General features: G+C 43.3%; 1 protein-coding gene across 2 annotated transcripts; it reads right to left on the reverse strand.

Annotated features, from left to right (window-relative positions):
• Positions 1-402: 402 nt before the first annotated feature.
• On the reverse strand, positions 403-21,576 carry LOC147337887 (ras-GEF domain-containing family member 1C-like). 2 transcript variants are annotated; one of them, XM_086312494.1, is made up of 15 exons: positions 21,232-21,576; positions 11,555-11,674; positions 7,976-8,194; positions 7,643-7,765; positions 7,328-7,465; positions 6,419-6,634; positions 5,094-5,168; positions 3,948-4,046; positions 3,371-3,473; positions 3,202-3,281; positions 3,015-3,110; positions 2,817-2,912; positions 2,606-2,729; positions 1,869-1,941; positions 403-1,784 (listed from the first exon to the last, which is right to left on the reverse strand). In XM_086312494.1, the coding sequence occupies exons 3-15, from the start codon at positions 8,186-8,188 to the stop codon at positions 1,760-1,762; spliced, it is 1,461 nt and encodes a 486-aa protein (XP_086168620.1). In that variant the 5' UTR covers positions 8,189-8,194; positions 11,555-11,674; positions 21,232-21,576; the 3' UTR covers positions 403-1,759. The 2 variants fall into 2 exon arrangements, with proteins under 2 accessions (XP_086168620.1, XP_086168612.1); XM_086312486.1 differs by lacking the exon at positions 11,555-11,674.
• Between the last annotated feature and the right edge of the window lie 746 nt (positions 21,577-22,322).

The following is a 22,322-nucleotide window of genomic DNA, read 5'->3' on the forward strand; positions in this document are numbered from 1 at the left end:
GTCCAGTCACACCATTTAAAAAAAAAAAAAAAAAAAAAAAAAAAAAGAAAACCCTAAAAAGTAATAGCAGATCTGATGACACCTAGACGATTGTCGTTGAAAGCACATATTCAGCACAGTCATCATTTAAAAAAAACAAAAACGTGTTTACCATGAGTGGCTGATTTGACATCGCATCTCAAGCTCGCTGGAATAAATTATCTGAGGAATGGGTTGCAGTGAAAGGAAGTTTATTGATGACAAATGAAGTGGGAGAATCAAAGTCAGACTGTTATAGAGAGGGAAAGGTGCTTCTTTAGAGAAAACACTGACATCAATTAATAAAAAGAAACCGATTTAGACCATTTACTAAAAAAAAAAGCTTATTGTGTAATAGTCCCTCCCTCCCTCTCCCCTCCCCATACCCCCTCCCGCAAAATGGCTCTTGAATCACAGAACAAAAAATGAAGCCAAAAAAGGTGACAATCCCACAAAACGATTCAACAACACGTTTCAAGTCAAAGGAACCTGAATTGTTATGACAACCAGTGAATTGTATGGCACAAGTTTCCCTCTTTACTTTATATCAAGACAGAAGACCTCCTTTCATTATCGTCCTTCCACAAAATGTAACAAAGCATCCTCACCACAAAGTCTGTGTTGCAGTCTTCACAAGGTGGATACTCTAATGCCCCTTTAAGAACACCTGTCGTAGCATGCCGTTGGACTTCCTAACCAATAAAGGAACATTACAATAAAAATTATACATCTGTCAGCACAGAAATCTCCATAAATATATATCAGACAACTGAACATCAGTCAGAGAAAACTTCCTGTAGAGCAGAAAGATGAGGGGTAAATGTCACCTGTACACAATCTACACCTGGCCTGGCTCCACATGCAGCGACCAATTACTGTAGTTTTCTTGTGTAGTTGATGGCACAACACATTTAAAAGAAGTAAACACTTTTAAAACAAGTTGATCATCCCCACACGACACCTTCCCCAAAATGAAAAAGAATAAATAAAAATAAAAAATAGAGATGAACCATAAACAGGTTTCTCCGATCGACAGCGTGTAGCACAATACAGAGACGATATGAACAAACGCGTGATCGCACACAGTCAGAGGATATTTCGCAAAATGCTCAAGGCATGTTGTCTTCCATCTTCTCTGAAAACACACAGATGCCATTTCTTCAGTAAACCTATAAAACTTGACAGTTGAAATGGGCTAGCCAGCGCCCGTCACATTATTTTCGTGTTTCATTACAGTACATTACAAGTAAAGGAAAAAAAGAAGAACGTCAAATTTAAATACCTAGACAAGGCTTTGTAGCAAAGGGGAAGAGGGAAGAGAGAAGGAGGTGGGAGGAGCAAATACAAAAAAAAACCCACAAACAGCATTAATAGGAATTCTTGTTTTAGAAAGTGGTTTTCCCTGTAACTGTACTCTCTAAAGTAGTAAACATCTTCACAGAGTAAACACACATCACACATGGAGAAGCATTGTCGCTCTCCAATATACTGTACCTCATCACCAACCTCCTGCAAACTGCAAAGGGATTTTGCTTCATAGCTTAATATAGTCACTTCACTTTTTAAAAAAAATTTTTTTTGTTTTTTTACACACTCCATGATGAATCCTGTTCATCGTGTTTCTCCCTTTTTTTCTTCATAGAAAAACATCAAAGTACCAGTTAGGTTCCTTCACAGTTCAGTTTAGTGCAAAGAGTCCACACGCTCCCTTGTTGGTGGCAGGTGAGCTGCCTTCGCTGCCTCATGTCTTTGCCAGGACGTTGGACCTGAAGGGAGCAAAGAGGTGAAAGGTTAATTAAGTAAAGCAGGTCTATTTAGACTTAAGCAGTTCCCATTTAATGTGTTCTCACCTGAGTGCTTTCCATCTGTCCTTCTCTACCTGATTCTCTGGACTCTCACTCTCATAGGAAGCAAGATAGAGCCCTAGGAATAATGAGAACAGATACATTTAAAAAAAAAAAAAAAGACACTGTGTGTCTTCAGGAATTTCAGAAAAGTCCAAAAGAGCTAAAACTACAATCTGTCTAAATTGATAAATTAGATGGCAGTTATTTGCAAACCTTTGCTTCCAACTAGGTAATCTATAGAACTGCCTTGCAATCAAAAGTGGCCTTCCAGAGATTGAAGGTGTTGTACGCTCAACCTCTGGGCAACCAGTTGGTCGCTGCAATTACTTGCAATCAATTTCCATCTGCAACAGTCACATGGAGGTTGCCGTCTTATTTTTAATGGAGTTTGGCTGAGACATTAAAGAGTCTGCAGCTGTGAAGATGTTGGACACCGATGCTTTGAGCTAAACGGTAATGTCACCGTTGTAACGCTTGCCGATTACTATTAAAACAAATTACAGCCGAGGGTGATGAGAATGTTATTAGTTTTTAGTAATTAGGAAAAATGAATAATTTGACCCGACAGTGGCACTAAATGGAAAGTAAGCGGATTAGTCAAGTTATTCAAATTTGGCCTGAGGACAACTTGAAAATACAAGGCAACAAAGACTGTAAGATGTTCAGATCTTTCTGGAACAAAACAGTAGAGGCATCAAGCGAACTGGACTGTAAATGAAAACTATGTGACAGGTTCTCACCGTCCTCGCTGAAGATGGGAGCAGTGTGGAGGTAGTGTAGGATGGCCCTATCCTCCTCAAATGGACACTCTACTTGTTTCCATGTCATGAACTCGCCAACTTGCCTCGCCAACTCGACAAATTTCTAAATAAATAAATAAGCGAGTAACCATTTAATGGTTTAGGATGAGGTTAACGATGGAGGAGAGGCAGGGTTAGGAAACAGCCTCACCTCAAAGTTGACGTGGCCGTTGGGCAGCCGATTGGCACATCCTTCATTCAGGAAATAAATGTCCTTTATCAGCAGACTGAAGAAAGGAATCACAATCTGAGGAGAGAAAATGGGCAGGAAGGCAAAGTAAATAGTAAATACTGAACTGCAGCCAGCAGGTTTTTGGAGGAAATCAGTCAATGTGTTGCTGAGCCCCACCCTTTCTCTGTTACTGTTGGCAGTCTGAGAGCGGTGGGCGGCCCCCCTCAGGGCAGTCCTGTAGTTGTAAAAGTTTCCAGTTGGATCCATCTGATGCTGTCAAGAGTAAATGGCAACAAGCAAAAACGCCGTCAGCATCTAATTTTTACTGTCTTTTACTTCTTAGACAGTGAATAGCTGTGTTTACCTCAAGAATGAAGAACTTGGCAGTCTTAGCTTTGCTCCAAGTCTTCTTCAGCCGGGACACAGGACTCATGTTCATCCCAGCTGAGAAAGAAAATGTATATATATATATTTTTTAACTATGAACACAAGATGGGAATCAATGCTCAGGGATTGTAAAATGAACAACTCACAAATAATTGCCATGAGGGAGTTGAAGTTTCCAATGTTGAAACACTCCCTGGCCACATCAATGAAGAACTCGATCACCTGGGCCCTCTGTTTCTTCTTCGCTGGCTGCAGCAGTGAGACAAAACACAAAACAAACCCCCCCCCCCCAAATTTTTTTTTTAAAATTCTGACTTAATTTTTCATAGAGAATTTATCTCTACATATACAGATACAGGCAGAAATTTTGTCTGTGCATGTGCAGTAACACAAAATGTCCATTAAGGGGCAGTAATGCCCTGTAAAAACTAAACCTTTATCTCCTGTCCACTTACTTAGGGGAATAAATTACTACTATGGTAGAATTCAGTTGAAAGTACTATTAAATAAAGAGAATCTATAAACTAAAAACATGCATATATGCTACAATGGTCACCCAGATATGTCCTGTAGTTACTGACATTTCCAGGTTTTCCCCATTCAGTCTGAAGTAGATCCCTGAGAGGTGTTTATAATCTTGTTCTGTTCCCAGTGTGCTTCCTAGTCTTTCTAATGTTTTGGAGGCTTCAATATGGCTGAAACTGAGTTGTGTTTTCCACTCACCATGCAGATCTCTGTCGCAACCAGGTAGCAAAGTCTGTTGAACCACCTCACGTAGGCTTCCAGGTTGGAGGTTTTTTTCTTCTGGTCACTGAAGCACGGCTGCTTAATAAGATGCGCGCGCGCACACACATACACACATACACACCACAAGTGAGTGCTACAATCGGGAATTCCACTATTAATTAGCTTCCCGTCTACAAGCTTGACCCCCTGTGTGAGCGCAAATAACAAAGACGGTGATCTTGGAGCAGAAATAACAGAACCAATTTAGAGCACAAAAAAAAGGAGAGAAAGGAGAAACTGAGTGAAGACAGGTTAAAGTGATGATAACTGAAAATGAAAGGAAATCAGTGAATGAGTGACAGCGATGGAACGGAGAGTGGAAGCATTCAGCGGTCATACATAGAGGGCACAGCAAGCACACTGTGTGTGCTTGCTGTAGTTTGCCATTTGTGACATTTACGCTCACTGACATTTGTTTGGATACGTACAAAATAACAATTTTAACCATAATGCAAAAATAAACAAATGCTGTGGTCTGACAGTAGACTGTAAGATCATAAAAATGGATCTAGTCTTTGGTTCTAAATGTGAAGCTAATGATAATAATAGTAACAGTGACATTTTTTTAATAACAGCTTGTTTTTAAATAATCTGTGTTGCAGTCTTTACAAACTTCATCAGGAATTTGCGGCGATGTGTCAACCAAAGAAAATCAAAGGCATTTGACCACTTTGCAGCCAAAGCAAAGTGAGCAGGTCCTACTGTAAACAAACATTATTCAACTTTGGGGCAAGTGATTGAAGGGACTACCAGTGAGGAATATAACAGAGTAGTAAATACATAGAACGTTACCTAGGCAACCAATGCCCACTAGTGACCAGCTGTTATCTCCAAAGAAATATGAGACGAGTGATTTGCTTCCTGTTTGGATGCACCTTTATTGTTACCATAGTGGAACATGGCTTTGTACCATTTTGAAGAGAGCAAGATGGTGATGGTCAAATGCGGGACTCAAGTCCACAAATGAACGGATGCCATCTTCTATTTACAGTCTACAGCATTGACCTAAGTACAGACTCTGGCAAGCTTAGTGCAAAATTAGTTTTCTGATTAAATAGGACAGTGTATTAAAAAAAAGTTCACCTGTGTTCCATCTAGAGGGTCTTTCTGAACAAAAGCTTGGACAAACTCCTCCGGTCCGATACGACTCAAATGTTCCTGGAAAATACAAACACACAGTCATGAATCACTCATCCCTGCAGGACAATACATTCACTCTCATTCTTTTCCTAGACACGCCCCAACCATAACAATTACTAACCATAACAAATCTGACCTGAACTTTAAAACAACCTCAACATCGTACCAAGTCTTTCCTTGACAGCGGCAACATATTTATGTTCCCACGACATGAGCATTACAAGTCCACTCGCATACACCGACGGGGGTAGCCCCATTAATAATTCTTTCATTTCAGTAATGGAAGGCAATCAATATGGACGAGTAATGACTGACTGAGGTGACTCACTGGAATCAGATTTCCTCACAGTGACACTTGAGACACCTCTATTAAAAGACAGCTGTGCAGTCACATACATGGGCAAATCAAAATGAGTCATTAGCACCATCTCAACTGGTGACGCAACCCAAAACCAAAGCAGCGCTGCACACAAGTGTGCACACAGTGGCATAAAGCACAGCTGTGTAGTTCTTTAAATAAGTATCAACATGTTGCTAAAACATACAATAATATCCAGGCTGTGTGGTTGCTGCATGCCTCTCTATCTGCCCATCTCTGTTTCCTTTTGTATGCGTGCGTGTGAACGCATGTGAAGCTGTCAGGTCACATATATCCACTGCAGTTTTCCTCCCTTTTGTTTGAGGCCCCGGGCGCATCACTGACTTCAGGGGTGATGTCACCGCTCAGACAAGGGTACAAGCTTACTCAGACACTCTCACATGCACAGACAGAAACACAACCACCCCGAGATACACGTGTCCACATGAAGACACACATGAGCAGACTGAAGGCACCGAGCATGCAATGTGAGGGACAGTGTACGGATCCTTTGTTCATGTGGGTTTCATCTCCTCATTCCCTTTGTTCTGCTGTCTGTGAAGGAAGTTAGCGCTGTAATAGTAAGGTCAGGTTATCAAACACATGGCGTCAAAATCCAGCGAGTTATTTTGATGATTTATGTTCATCATCAATTCGTTCACTGCATTTCCATTGTTCTGTTAAAATCTTTATCACCCTCCAGTTCCCTCTCTCTTGATGTGATTTAATGTTTATGACCTTGACATGGGTGGACTTGATCTCCACCCATGCTTCACCATCCTCCGCCTTCATCTCTCCGCTGACATCCTTTCTGCTTCTCCTCGTCCGCCCTCGTTATCATCTCTTACCCCTGACCTCTTTCTAACCCGCATCCCGCTCTCTCTTCCCCTCCCCCCCTCCTCTTCCTTACCAGCTCCACGTGGGTGAGCTGTTGTGCCAGCGTGTAGGGGTCGTTGCAGATGGAGAGTATGTCCTTCTGGATGGGCGGAGGCTTGGTCTTGAAGGCCACCAGCTTGTCAGAGGAGGCGTTGAGGGAGACCTTGACAATGCTCTCTTCCCCCTGGCTCATCAGGGACAGCCTCTGGCTAAGTTTCTGCAGCACCTGGTTCAGGGTTTTCCAGTATGCCTTGAGAGAAGAGGAGAGCGACATGTTAAACATGTTATTGTGAGTTTCAGCAGTGCAAGCAGAGGTGTGCTGTGTGCCCTGCCTGGGAATGTTTGTTTTGGTGTTCCTCGCTCGACACGAGGGCTTCAAAGAGGACGTGAGGTCAGTCTGTTTCACAAGTGACCCAGAGCCACACCTCCCACATGTATGCACACACACCCGTAGTGCAGACAGCCAGCTTTAAATAGCAGCACATTCATCACCACCTGTCTTTCCTGCTTCCTTTCTATCCTCCCTACATTTCTCACTATGGTTCCACTCCCATACCTTTTCTTCGGCTCTCTGCGCCCTTGCATCCCAACCCTCTCCCCTTTTTCTCCATCCGTGTCCTTCCCTCTATTTTCCCCTCAAGACTGCAGATAGAGCCACTCCTCTAATATCCTTCCTTCCTCCCTCATGTAATGTAAGATTGTATAACAGTTAGGCTGTATGTGTTCACCCTACACTGACTCCCTCATCAACAGCCGCAGTGACAATAATTAAATCTAGCTCCCCATCAGACTATTTTTCACTGCAGATGCTTTTTATCCAGTGTTTTCTGTCCAGTTTTATTGGTTAATCTATCCTGTTTGAAAATTTACAGCCTTTCAAAACTGGAAAAAAAAATCTTAGGACATATTAAGTGAAGATGATTGGACTTGTTGGACATAATACCTCATCACATGGAGCTATCCTGTGGATGATGTCTTTGAGGTGTCCGACCATCTTTTCATCCCTGAAATCGGACGGGAATGTCTCTGTCCATTCTGTCAGCAGCTGCAGGATCTTGGGGCCAAACTTGCGAACTTTTGCCTGTTTTTAACGACGTGAGAAAGATTTACAACTGGCTTTATAACATAGCAAACAAAAATACCTGCATAGAGTGAAGGGAAAAACAGCGGTTATTAAGATGCTTACATGCAGCAGATAAGTACGCCTGAATGCTTTTCATACGCCGGAATATGTATTTATGTGTGGTGCAGTGCTGACCGTATCGAGTGGGCTCTGATCCAGCTGCTGCTGTTTGATGCACATCTCACACACCCTGGCCAGCAGCTCCGGAGGAGGAATGAACAGACGAGCGCTCAGCAAGAAGGTAAACACATAGGCTTTCTGTCAAAGGACGTAAAAAGACATTCGCTAAGACACTCTCGCCACATCAATAAACACCACTGCAGCTTACTGTCATTAAAAGAAGCAGAGGAGCACTTGAAACATAGACATGTGGTTAATAATCTAATCGGCAGCACTATAAAGTGAAATGGACTCTGAGGCTAATGGGAACATGATGAGCAGCAGTGACTGTAGCACATTTCATTTTACCTCGGGGTAGTAATCGGCAGTGGGCACCAGGTTCTGGATCAGGGTGTCCAGGGAGGCAGAAGTGATGGGCGGCCCATCGGAGAGGCAAGCCCCAGGCCCCGGCCCCGGGCCTTCCTGTGGGGCCTCCTCCTCCCCAGGCTCAGCACAGGCCAGATGAGGGCTGAAGCCACTGGGAGTGGTAAACATGGTGCCTGAGCACGCAGTCTGGGGCATTCCTGACTAGAATATAAACACAAACACACCAAATGAATGAAGTAGAGAGATGAAATTGGGATTTAGAAAAGTCATTCGTTTCATTTTCATAAAGGTCTCTGGTACAGCCATGTAAACAAGACAGTTTGTTTGTGTAATTCAAGGTTTGCACCATTTAATCTCATGTGTACATTCAAGGACACAGAAACACAAGCCCCGCCCTCTTACTTTCCAGTCCATCTCCAGGTCATCGCCTCTTCAGCGCTAGGTAACCAGTACAGCCGGTTTCTGCTGGTGCATCAGGCAGAAATGTTGCCACAAAAAACAGATTAAAATCTGTCTATACTGTGAAACGCTGAGAGATTCACCTGGCCCTGCGAAGCTTAATCATCATTACATAAACCAGTTTGCTTGTTTCCACTCACTCCAGTTGACCTGCTGGACCCAAACATTTTCTCTGTCTCTTTTAGATCCTCTGTCCATCCTCGTGATGTATCGCTTTCACTCTTATTTTCCAGTGCAAAGACTCTTATTTCCCCTCACTTGATGAGTGCCTGTCAATGGCAGATGATACAGAATACCTCTCCTAAACAACAAGCCCCGCCTACCACGCTGACAAGCCAGAGGTGAGAATGAAAACAGGTCACACAGTCACTGTGGAGGCTGATCATGTTGTCTCCACCACTGAAATGAATCCCTTTGCCTTTGTAAGGCTCTGGCTTACACATTTTAAAAATTCAACAGGCTCTTCCCCTCAGTGGACCAACACTGCAGCTCTAGTGGAAAGGAACGCTTAATGTGGTGTAAGCTAGAGCAGTGATACCATAATGTCACTCGCAGTACAAAAGAGCTCGTCTTCATCACCCAGCTTAAAAAAAGGCAGCCGTTAATAGTTAATTACATTTTATAGTTTCATCCAACTCTTCTGTGGGAGTAGCTCCTGTGCTCTCTGACAGCGACTAAAATGACCCGTAGCACCACATCCAACTCGAATACCTGCAGTCTCAAAGTTGCTTTGGTTTTACAAAAGATCTCTGCCTGCAGGACTCACAATAAAAGCAAAAAACCTGCACGCTGACACTGAAACCTCAAGCACAACAACATACCATACCAAACACTCTTCCTGTTGTCTATTGTCAGCTTGGCCTAAATATGCACCTGAACACATAGTAAAGTGTGTATGTATATGTGCGTACACATACATACACACACACACAACAGTACTAACACAAAAGAAGTCCTTCGTAAACTGAATGAAAGACGGCCTGTTCGTCCATATTAGTGATCGTCCTAAGACAGTGAAGGAAATGTCTTCGGCCATACTTTCATCCTCTGCTGACCTCTACAAGCCGCCCCGATAAATGAGTATCGTGGGTCCCCCTGGGTTGAAAGGCCAAACGCACGGTGCCATGCACAAATGCACAAATGTTTCAAGTTCCCTGTGTGAGTGGATCGGCTTTCCTTTGTCCTCCTTGTTCCCCTACATTTGGGCACTTACTTATGCACTTGTGCACACCTAGGCACAAACACACACAGACAGGCTCACAAAAGGCTGGGGGATGGGGAGTTCTGAGAAGCGTTTTACACCCAAAGCCACATTTCTTTTAATATATGTTGTGGTTAGAAAAGGCCGACATCTCGTCTGCGTATCAGTGGAGTGATCTTGGCTCTATGTGCAATCGGGGGTGTGTGTAACCAACCAAAACACTGTCCATCTGATTCAGACAAATCAGCCTAAATACTAAAGCTCTATAAATAACAGTGGGTGAAAAAACAGAGTTTAAAATTGTAGAGTTAGAGATTATAGAGGATGATTGAATATTGTTTAAAAATGCTAAAAAAAAATTGCCTTAAATTACATTTGACTTGTTTTTCACTCATAAAAGTTACTGGCTCTGTCTAGAAAAGACCGGGATGTCCTTGCAGTGACATCCCGCAGATTGGATTATAACATTGAGCCACAGAGAACAGGATAAAGGACTAAAGTACACGAGTGAAGCTTTATGGTTACTAAAGAAAACTTCCTTTATGTTAAGACTGACAGGAGGACAATATCTGCTTAGTTCAAGGTGACTAAATCTCACACAACTCTCTATGTCTCTGTGTTTGTATTTCTACATGTATAGCAGTGTCTGCGAGTTCTATACTACGTGCTCACACTGTCAATGATTCCCCATATCGCATGTGATAATCTCCCATCTCCGTATTTCTCCCCACTGCTTCCTCCTCAGCCTCCCGCTCCTCCCTCCAGCACTTCTCAGGCTCTGAGTCATTATTTCATCACAGCTCCTCATGTCTGTCAGTCGATACCTCACAGTTTCAGTCAGTCAGGTGGCTCATCTGCCAATGTGTACATTTTTTTAATGGACAAGCCGAAAGCAAAGTCTTTTCTGCGACAGTGAAAGTAACCCAAAAGGACTTTAGGGTTGAGGTAGTGATGTGTGAGTTCGAAGTAGTAGTGAAACCTGCAGGGGTGCAACTTTAAGTACTGACATAAAAGTGAAAGACAGACTATGTAACTTTTATGGCCAATTTAACTAAAAGAGACAACCGAGGAAAAGTAGGGCTTGCAGTGAAACAGCAGCAAGAGCAGAGACTGACTCAATAACGTCAGTAAGAGCAACAAATAATGAGGTTCGCTTTACATTAGCCAACAACCGGCACCGTCAGCTGTTTGTCACCTCATGCCATCCCAGTTAAACTTCCTCTAAAATGCCTTCCTGCTTGGAAACTCCAAGGGAAGACCACCTTACCTAACACAAAGTCTTATGACTAACAAACTGAAATACTTCCTTTAAAATGTCACTTCCCCCCCCCAAAGCCATATTGCTTACACCGCTTTTTCTACAGAAGAAAGTCATCCACAGCTGTACTCTGTGTATAACTTGTTTTCACAGCTCCTGCTACACTCAACCCCCTCTGCGCCTGTCACACTTTGTCAGCGCTGCATGAAAAAACACAATGAGAAACATGTAGCTAAGAACAGGTGAGTGTAGTGATGTGTGCTTTAATCCCCCCCCCCTTGAGATCTACGGTAGCCTTGCACTCAGTCTAGACAGCTGGGGGGTGTCATTGTTCTGTGCCCTTGCAGCCTGTGTGCATGTAGTTGTGTGATTTGGTTAGGCTGCTATCGTTGTCATCAGGAGATCTGCCTCCTTTGTTCCATTATGATTAACAGAGTGGCACGGTCTGCGGCCACACAATCTTCGACAACACCTCGGCTGTCAAGCAGCGCATGTGTTGATGAATCAAACGCATTCCTCACATAACCAGCCAGTTTAGCTGTCAAACTGCTTCTTTGTTGTTAATCCGCTGCCTTCCTACAACACTCTGTAAAACCCGTTTCACTAAAAACAAACAAAAAAAGAAGAGAACAGTCACACCTACTGTTCTTGTGTCTTCCTGCTTAGGTGAGTGGTGACAAAACTGTGCAAATATGTTCTTTCACAGAGGGGTTGATGGACGAGCAGCATCAGAGACCGGCCTACGTTCAGACTGAGGAGGGTTCTTCAAGAGAAAAAACAAGAGAAAAATCTGTGCCATCAGTGGGTCAAGGGTCAAATGAGAAGCGGTGGGGTTATTTGATGGGGCAGAAGCAGCTTTGAGGTCCCTCTGCTTACTTATATTAGGGCAAACACTACCTCTGCTGCTTATGATTATTAGTCATCACCCAAGCAAGACAAGGAACTTGTCTATAGGTCAACACCCACACGCATATTAAAATAAACAGTCTGGATCTTTTGACACTTAAATAAAAGCGGGATGCTCAACTATACAAACACATCGACGTCTGAGCAAAAATTTATCTTTTCCTTTCAATACAGAAACAAATCTTAACACTTTTCAATATTTTCCTCTGACGTTAGCTAACTGATTGTACAAAGTCCTAAGCAACATTTTTATCTCAGCCTAACAATATTCTTCCAGACACTTGAATATGTTCCAGGTAAGTGTTTTCAAAGCTGATTTCATGTCCTTGACCAGTGGCGATTCTACAGGCTGTTGTGGCCCAAGGCTAAAATTCACAGGGGGCCCCCCCCTCACGATTATGTGATAATTTTAAATATGTCCAGAGCGCAACACGCTAAGCAAACAAAAGAAATAACTTGATGCTAGTGTCTCTCCTCTAAATCTGAGGCTAGATTAACATTATTCCTTCTGTACCATTACATTTAAACATTTTCACTCCAAAAAGGAGAGCTTTTCTTCATTTTCACTGATTATCTTTCATCGTTACCAATAGGCTTGCTTAAACAGTATAATTCATGCCAGATACAAGTGAGTGGAGTCAGGTGAGGACCTATTATGGCATTGCTGTAGTTTAAAGTGTTTTGGCTCTCTAGGGCATCCCACTGGCTTGGAGGGCAGAGCAGTTGTCTGGTGGCAAGTTGTGCCTCTATCTGCTACGGCAAATACAAAAATGTCATTATGTTTAGCATATTTTTAGTAAAACCAACCCTTCACCATGTGATCCAGCCGCCAAACCCTTTTTTGCAGTTTTACACTGATACATATTATTCTTAAGCCGTTGAACTGTTTGCACACGCAGCCTTTGCAAAAGAATTCTAAGAAACTTTCCCACGCTTTATTTTCAACTTTTTATTCTATCCTTTTACTACTTGGTACTAGTTTCAAAGTTGAATTTAAGTGGTTTGCACCGCATTGCATTTTATTTTTAGTTACATTTCATGCAGCATTCAAATTGCAGTTAAGCACATCTTTGATTTTTGGGCCCCTTATATCTATAACACACTGCACCGATACTGAGAAATGCGACGAAGAAAGACGGTAATGATTACATGATATAAAGCTATTCTTAGACAAGCGGCACATCATCTGAAAGCAAGCACATCAAGTATCCGGCATGGGTGCTACAGCAACGTTTTGTTTTGCTTCTGTCATTGCTTCGTGGTTTCAGAGATCACAGCTGAAGGAAAGTCGAATGAATATATAACAAAAAGTGCTTCCCCTTTTTCGCTCAAGATGCTGATACCAATCCAAATGAAGTTTGCAAACAGTCTTGGCTCTATCAGTGCCAATCTCATCCTCTGCAGGCTTCCTCCTCACCAACTAATTTCGGACCCACATGTTAACTCCTTTAACACAGAAAGCTTCAACACTTCATCTATTTTGGGATAGTGCTCTAAAAAAGCAGATACTTGCGTATTTTTGGGACTGACACTGTTTTGTGCTCCTCCGAGTATTAAAGCTCTGGCCTGAATTTTCTACCAAATTCTTTGAAAGCTGAAATGATGAGTATTCTCAGGATGGCACAGGCTTAAAAGTGAGTAAACACCTCTTTGTCATGCAGCCTCTCACTTCCCTTCCCCTTGCACATGTCCCCTATTTTACTCCCCTCCTCCTTTATCTCCCGCTCCACGCCCCAGATTCTAATGCTCCCAGTCGGGACGCCTGTACAGATGGCCCTGCAGCAGCCTGCTCTCCCAGTGGGAGCTCCTGGCATGGGAGGCTTTTTTGGCCCGCTGCCTCTGCCATCATCCCCAGTCGCTACAGGAGTCCAAGAATAAGTGTACTGGCGTCCAGGCCGAATGTCGAGGTACACAGACTGAGCCAAACTGGCTGCTGAGCTGCACAGCAACCTCCTGGCACAGCTGACAATAGAGAGACTGCAAAATACCACACATGTCACTACACACGCTGCAACAAAACCAGACCAGCGCACTATTGTTGGGTAATGGTGGGTGTGCATATTTGAGGAGCTGAACACAATCGAGTACATTGTATCTTAAGAAAACATATCCATGCACACTTGCACCCACGTAGCGGCCAAGCTCAGGATCGAGTTACAGTGAAGGCATTCAGGTTATACACCCATTCATCTGTCTTTTTTTTTCCTTTGATAAAAGCCTGACTGGGATTGAAAAAAAAAAAAAAAAAAAATCACAGTCAGGGCTCAACAGGAACACACTCCCCAAAGCCCTTTCAGTGGAATTCCCCTTAAGTGTCTAAGTGGAGTGACACTAATATTCTGGCACCTGTTCCACACCCACCATCAGTCCCACTGACGCTTACTGGGAAATCTCTTTAATGAAAACAGCTTGTGCGTGTGTTCTCATCCTCATTCCTGAGCGAGTTCGGACACAGCTGCTTCCACGCAAGTGTTGGAGTTTCTGTTTGCGTACGTGCTCACAAGAGTCCGAGACAGTCAACGTCCATCCAAGTCCAAGTGAAGTCATTCACTCACTATGAAAACAACGATCCGTCTTACTGTCCTCCAAGAAGTGCTGCTAAACCTATAGCACGAGAAGAACTGCAGACAACTGATCTCTAAAGTCAAACTGTCACCTTTGTAAAATTTACATTTAGATGGAATCAAGTTCATCACTGCAAAAACAACATTAACTGTGAGGGGTGAAAAAAACCCCCCAAAACCCTCCAAATTTAAAGGTTGAGCACCATTATCACAGACTCCACTTTCAAACCACTTCACGCGTGCACGAAGCGCACTTCTGGATCCATCTCCCTGGTTTGTTGAAGATAAAAATAGTGTATTAAAATAAGCTAAATGTCTCTGACATGATGGGCCCGGTCAATCTATCATATTATGTAGAGATAATTGGAGTTGAGCACAGATTGGCTCTTAGTGAGCACATAGCACATGGCTGAGTTGTGAGTGCCCTAAATCTGTCACTCACAACGGTCACAATGCCTTAAAAAACAGCCATGTGTTAGTCATAATATGTCAATTTGCAGCCACCATTCATGCAATGTACTTTTGCGGAGAATCAGACAAGAGTGATTTTGTCTCTGTCCTACACAGGCACAATTTCGCCTCAAGTGCTACTTATGAGAAATTACCAGCTCACCAAGTAAATGGAAGGAAATAGCACAGAAAACCAGCGCAGGGCGATTGAAAGCATCCAGACAGAAAATCTGAATTAAACAATGCCAATGCGCAGCAACCTAAATAGGCCGCTAAGCACGTTTTAAAATTAGTCTGCCAGTGGAAACACCCACTCAGCATTGTATTACTCTCAATCAAACCTGCACAATAACCACCGTGAGGTAATGAGCGAAATAGTAACAGATGCAAATCTAATAAGCACACCTTGATAATTTCATCACGGCCGTCGCCTTTGCCGTTTAAGTACATCTATCAGCTCATTACAACCAGTACAGGCAGAGGCTGCATTGTGTGTCACTGCTGATGTATGATCTCAAAGCGTACTAATTAGCATTTGGTGATTTCACGGGGGTGGTCTGTTCACCGCTCATGCTTCATGTATTTTGATATGGTTACACACGGGCAACACCAAAATACAAGACTCATTAATTCACAGTTAGTTTCATTTTTGCTATTTGGACCCAACATTTCATATCTCTGTATGTCATTTTGCATCTTAACGGACTCTCAGGCAGAACTGAATCACACACCGTGCACAAATAAATCACTTTGCAGTCACACCTTCTGCTTTCTCTTTTCATTGTTACGGGCGGTTCTACAAATTACACTATACAAACACTGGGGGCGGCTTTGGCTCAGTTTGTAGAGCAGGCTGTCCACTAATCACAGAGTGCTGGCAGCTCAATCCCTGGCCTCTCCATGTGTCAAAGTGTCCTTGGGCAAGACACTGAACCCCAAATGTTTCTCTATGGCAGGAAAACACCTTGCACAGCAGATTCAATTGTGTGCGAATCCATAACTGAAAAAAAGAAAGAAGAAAAAGAACAACACACACACACAAACACCGTAAAGCACTAAGTAGAATAGCTATAGGCCAAAAGATTCTATATCTACCACTGTATGCCAACACAGCAGTCTGAGCTGGAAAGATTAGTGGAATTTCCCTCAGGCAACATATTTTGAACCGTTCATTAAAGCCACGGTTTCTAGCTTTTCTCTTTACTACCCTCTTCAGGTGCACTGTAGTGCTCAACTGTTATCAAAGCACAATGTGCTTGGTAGGGCTGCGCCATATCATGTCGTCCAGGATAATAGCTGCATCTCATATTGTGATATCATTGCCATAGCAACGCTTTGCATTTATGTTCCCTTGTGCAAAACAATGAGAGACTCTCATGTCTGAGAGTGAGAGGCGCGTGTAAGCCAATTTAGTACCTACAAGCTACCTCAGCAACACAGCACTTTTTAAAATATGCAAGAAAATCTTTACTGCTAAAGGATGAAACAACAAGAGTGTTTTATTGTTTGAGGCCTAAAAAACCCCCCCAAAACAAAACAAAAACCCCACAACATCTAGTAAAACCAGACTGCAAAGCAAGAAATGCTAGAAGCTGTTCATGTGGAACTCAAACCCAAAGAAATGACTCCATCGAGCACCAAACTACAGGACTAATATTATCAGTACCAATACAGACATCGCAAATTTTCAACACATTTCAGTGACCATCAATTCACTCAATTACTCTCCACAATAAATAGTTAACACAAAATAAGAAACATTTCAGCTTTTCGTGCATTTTGAAACTGTTTTTTTTTTGGGTTGACATCATTGTTTAAATAATAATAATAATAATAATGCATACTTTGATCCCCGTGGGGAAATTACTGCCCGGGGAGCAGTGTGTAGGGACGGTACCTTGCTCAGGGGTATCGCAGGGTAGCCGTTCAGTGGATTCGAACCCCCGACCTTCCGATCATGGGGCGACCATGTTACCTACTGAGCTATCCCTGCCCCAAATGTGCTATAGGCTATAAATAAACTGGCTATAAATAAACTGAAACCAGGTATCGATATTATTATATTATAGTATTGATCCTATACCAATACCAACATAGGTATCAATACTATCGACATTTGGGTCGATGTGCCCACCTTTACTCCATATAACAGGAAGAGTAAATGGTGAATGGAAAGTACTGAGCTGAAAAAGCTCAACCCAAGCTACGAGACTGCAGGTAGAAAATATTTATCAGTAGGTTTAGTTATTGTCAAACTGAAATGTTGAGCAGCTATTTTATACATTTACTGAAATTTTGAAATATTGCTGCAGTCTCTAATTTAGGATAGAGTTCATCAATGACAGTAGGTCACTGGAACAAAAGGATAGAAACTTATAGTTATAAATAGGGATGGGTACCGGGTTCTGTCATAAACGGTAGTAACCAGACCGAAAAGCAGCGCACATTTCGGTGCTTTGTTTTTCCTGAGCTGTGACACACTTTAGATTCTAGCCAATCATTTTCCGTTTCCGAGGATAGTAGGCGGGTCCAGGTACGTACGTTCTTTTCGAGCAGAGCTACAGATTAAAAATGCCCAAGGCGAAGCGGTCAAAAGTCTGGCACTTCACAGCAAAATATGCAAACTTAGCCGCCTGCAACAAGTGCTTTAAGCTGATACTGTGATACTGTCAAAGGAGGAAACACCTTGAATCCGATGAAACACCTGGCGACGCATAGTGTTTTTTTATAAGCCGAGAAATGCGCCGTATTTGATAGCTTGCTGCGAGACCTCACACCGTGCACATCTACTGCGGGTGTGGTGCCTGTTATCGGACCCGGAGTTAGCAACATCCCCCAAAAACCCGAAGATTAGAGTCCTGGCCCCTAGCCCTGCCAGTGTAGCAGAAATGATGACGGATGATGATGATGGCAGCAGCAGCAGCCGTTCTTCTCTGCGTGAGTAGCTTAATGTTGTTCGTGTGTAATTTACGTTGAGTATGATAACCACGTTATTACATTAATGCATGTAAGGTGAACTAGCAAACATCATCATAGCTACATGCGGCTGTCTTCTTGTTTGATGGCAGATACTCCCTTCACCCTGGCCAAAAAGCCTAAAACGACCAAAGAAAAAGTGGAAAATAGTTATACATGAGAGGTTTTTGGACAAAGTTTGTGTTTTTTCCATTGTTTAAGCACTGCTTCCAGCCAAGAGGGATGCCATATATTCCCCATAGCTGCAGAAAAGGCTAACATTGTTATCTTTTTACAAAAAACCAGCTGAACATGAGAGGTTTTTGGACCGATTTTGTGTTCTCCATTCTTTAAGCACCGGTTTGAGCACCGTTTAAGCACCGGCAGTTTCAAAAGTACCGGTTTGGCACCGGTATCGGATAAAACCTAAACGATACCCATCCCTAGTTATAAATGCTGCTGCCTTCAAGATGCAAGCATAAATAACACATATCAATATCAGACAGTACTTATAAGAACACACACACTCTTGATTTAATAGCAAAGCTTAATGTGAGCTTTATCTGAATTTTGCGACACACCTGCCACCTCTTAGGTGAGCAGAAGCTTGGCGGTCACCGCTTTTTGCCTTAGATCCTATATCTGATGGAGCAATCACCGTGCTCACTGTTTATCGAACAAAACAGGCATCTAATCATATCTCATTGCTTTTTTGACCCTGTCGAATCCTCTATGATTGACCATCAATACTGTCCTTATGACAGCATGAAGGCCATGTAGAGGCAGCTAATACAGCTCAGAGCGTTTCCATGGAGTCAAGGCTCCTGTTGGGAGGTAATTAGATGCCTGTTGTATCTCCACTGTGACACAACCCCCCTTCTCGCACCCCTTTATTCCATCGAAATCCCGTGTTTGTCCTCGCGCTCACTCTCTGGTGACAGAGCGGGCAGTTCTGAGTGACTCCACATGTGAACTCCATCTGCCACGAGCTGTCAACACGATCAGTCTCATCACCTCCGAGTCAGCGGCAGGGCTGCTGCGTCGCCAAAGGACATCCCAAGAGCTGTCAGGTACACAGGCCGTCATAATGTAATGTCCCTTTGTCAGTCGAGTACGTCCTGACTATGTAAGGTGTGGAAAAAACAAACATTCGAATTCTTGACACTACACCACTAGCAATGTGAAATGGGGGAGATTTGCAAACACTTAGCAAGAACATTGTGTGAGTGTTAGTCAAAGTAGCAGTGAAAATAACCGGCTGTGTTTCATCTTTCTACAGTGCCTGTTTTTTTGGACCATCATAACTCGTTTCATAATTTTTTGTATAATATGAACATAACAAACTTAGTAATACAATTAATTTAAATTCATCTTGGCTTAAGATGAAAAAAGGTTAAAGAAAAGATTTTAACTGATTGATCCTCCACCCATCCATGCAAGTGCTACAGGAGCACGCAGCCAATCCCACTGTAAATAACTCAGCACCCATTTAATAAAAAATGAATACATGAAGAAGTCTGAGTATTTTATTACTGCTTAAGTATTGGCAGTCAGATGGAGCAGGTTTCTGTTTGCATTGCTCCATCACAGGACAGTAGTGGAATTCCATCATACCAGTATAGTACAGCACTTCACACAGGCACACACACAAATCCCCTTCCCCCACACAAACACAGCCATAAACCTTGCGGTGGTGATAAAGCTGTCATTGCTACCAGACTAACAGCGACTGCGTTTACCTCCCCATTGACCTGCTACCAGAGAAACCCTGCTTTTCCCTTTGCTGTCTCTCTCTACACCTATACACAGACCTCACTGTCTGAGAATTTGTCTCTTTCAGTCTCACATTAGACCAAACGATGCCCTCATTAGCAGCACACCTGTTATCCTCTGCAGGCTCGGCCTGAATTGGAGGGAACACAAGCTTTAATCTATGTAACCAGTGACTTCTGCCAGACCCCTGCTCCAGTGACTTATATCTCTACATCTCCCCCATGTAATGCACAGCAAGGGCAAGCTCTCAGTTCAATTAAAATAAATAAATAAATAAAAACACATTCTGACTGAGGGCAGCAGGCCTATATATGGGCAAAGCAGAGACAAGGTCAGCTGCATTGGTAAACCCACAGAGGAGATGGAACAAAGAGCTGAGTGGAGGCCCTGATCACAGAGCGCAAAGGCAAAGGGTGTAAATGATGCTGCGGGACTAAAAATCATAATGCACCCTTTATCCAAAATGGATGACATGCTAGACGGCAGAGAAGCAATGAACTGAAGCACTGGTTCAGCAAACATGGCACACAAACGCAAACAGTGCCAGTGAGGGTGAAAGTGAGGAAAACACGTTTCAGTGGGACTGAGTGATAAACAGAGGAAGGGCAAAGCAGAGCATGTGACAAAAGAGAGGAGACAGAGTCTGCTGGTGCCTCCTGAAAGTCCACACAGAGAAGGTATGGTCACAAAATCTCCCCCCTCACCCCCTAGATTATGGTGTTTCCCTCCTACTGGGGGACTAGGAGATGCAGTCTGGCTGCTGAGACTTGGATGAGAGACACATCAAAGTGTGGTGCTGAATTGCAAAACTGGCTCACCCACCTGACTGGTTAGTCGACAGAACCGGTTTTACTCTCATCCCCTTTTGCATTGAGTTGCTGAGAGACCGACAACAAACCCTTCTGGTTTGTACTTGGTTAGCTGTGCGAGCTGCTGCATCATCCCTTGGGTGTCAAGTCTACTTACCACCTACTGGATGCTCATTTTCCTTTCCCCTTTCATTCCAAGGAGAACAGAGTAAATGTCAACAGTGCCGCCACCACCACACCCGTTTACTCCCTCTCCTACACCCGTCCCTCCAAGGCACTTTTTAAGGGTGTATTTTGTCTGAGAATAATCAGCAGCAAGTTTACACAGTTAATAACTGCATGTTAACTAAACCCAGTCCATCAGCACACCGTGACATTTTTCACTTATGAGCGGCTGCTGTCTTTGTTTCCAATACCACATTATCACATTATCACCTGCCCGCACGCATTCTCGCTCATGAACGTGCCAAAGACAGAAGACGCAGTGACAGCGCTCTATTAAAATAGAAAAAGATAGAGCCGGATCCTTTCACGCCTTTAAACAGACGAGCACGCCGCTGACTCACGGCACACATCTGCGATGTTTCCATCGTAGTAAAGTGATGCAAGCGACGCTGCCGTACCTCTACAGCGATAAGGGATCGTGATGTCATCGCTGCCTCTAGTTGAACTTCTTATTATGACGACACGGTGTCCTCGTAGGCAATCTGTCCGATTACAACGCGCGCGCGCACACACACATATATACACACACACACCTACCCGTACGCACAATAGCCCACACGCTGGCGCGAGCGCAGGCTGTGGGCGTGAGCGCAATTTCAATATTTCAGAGTGATAATATTGTAATTGTTGCCACTCACCAGCACTACACTTTGATCCTCATCTTTGATCCGACTTGTATCCGATGTCAAATCGATATAAGCTCCGGTGCCGGTTATTCCCAAATTAATCAGGGTTTAGAAGCAGCTGGGCATCAGCTGGGAGAAGTGAAGCCGGACTCCAGAGGCACACCGCCTGGTTGCAGTTAAGTACAGTGTTTACAGTTGCTTGTTAAATGTCCCGCACAGGCTCGTACCGGTGTGCAGCGGACACAAACGCAAGGTTGGGCCGTTAAAAAGAGCGTCCCTGAAGGCGTGGCGACTGTCCTGTCCTGCGCCACGGAGACTCGGCGGACAGCACAGTTACATCCACACGTCCTCAGAGCGAGTGATCAGCCAGAGAGGAGGGTAGCTCCTACTACTCACCGGTCAGGCAGCGTATAATATGGCTTCCGTGTTCGACTCTTTCAAAATAAGATGATCCACGAGTACTGCGGGAATTCTCGAGAAGCCCGAATAATAAGAAGGGTTAAAAGCCACATGTTCATCGAGTAAAGTTAGTTAGCAATAATGATTCAGGGCGCGTTTAAAATGTCATTTAAGTCAAAGTTGAAAGTCAAACACAAAATAAAGGCTCTATGAGGATCCTGTATTTTGTGATGCTCTCGCCCCCCCCCAGCTTTGGCGCATAGTAATCAATCAATCAATCAATCAAATAAACATTGAATCATATCTAAAAAGTCACTTTTACACGCATGTGCATCTGTAACAGCGTTGAACTTTGTCTTGCCAGCATTTCTCATCGTATTAAGCTTTTATTTTGCAGGCAGAAATAATTTCCGGTGGTTGTTTCTAGTAGGGACCTGGATACTGCCGTGGGCAAGCAGTGATATTCTCTCTCTGTCACACACACACACACACACACACACACACACACACACACACACACACACACACACACACACACACACACACACACAGAGGTCTTTTCGGTTTCTGCTACTCATTCTCATACCAAAGCACAATAAATCGCAGCAGTGTTTCACCTATTTAAACACAATGCGAAAACCCCCAGACTTTCCAATTAAATTAATTGGGACGTATTCAGCAGGGTTGTGAAAATAACAATGTTT

Source organism: Aulonocara sp. 'chitande type north' Nkhata Bay, linkage group LG2 (assembly GCF_057382095.1).
Source record: "Aulonocara sp. 'chitande type north' Nkhata Bay isolate Kocher_YH1m ecotype deep benthic linkage group LG2, A_spYH_male_GT1.1, whole genome shotgun sequence".
Lineage (NCBI taxonomy): Eukaryota > Metazoa > Chordata > Actinopteri > Cichliformes > Cichlidae > Aulonocara > Aulonocara sp. 'chitande type north' Nkhata Bay.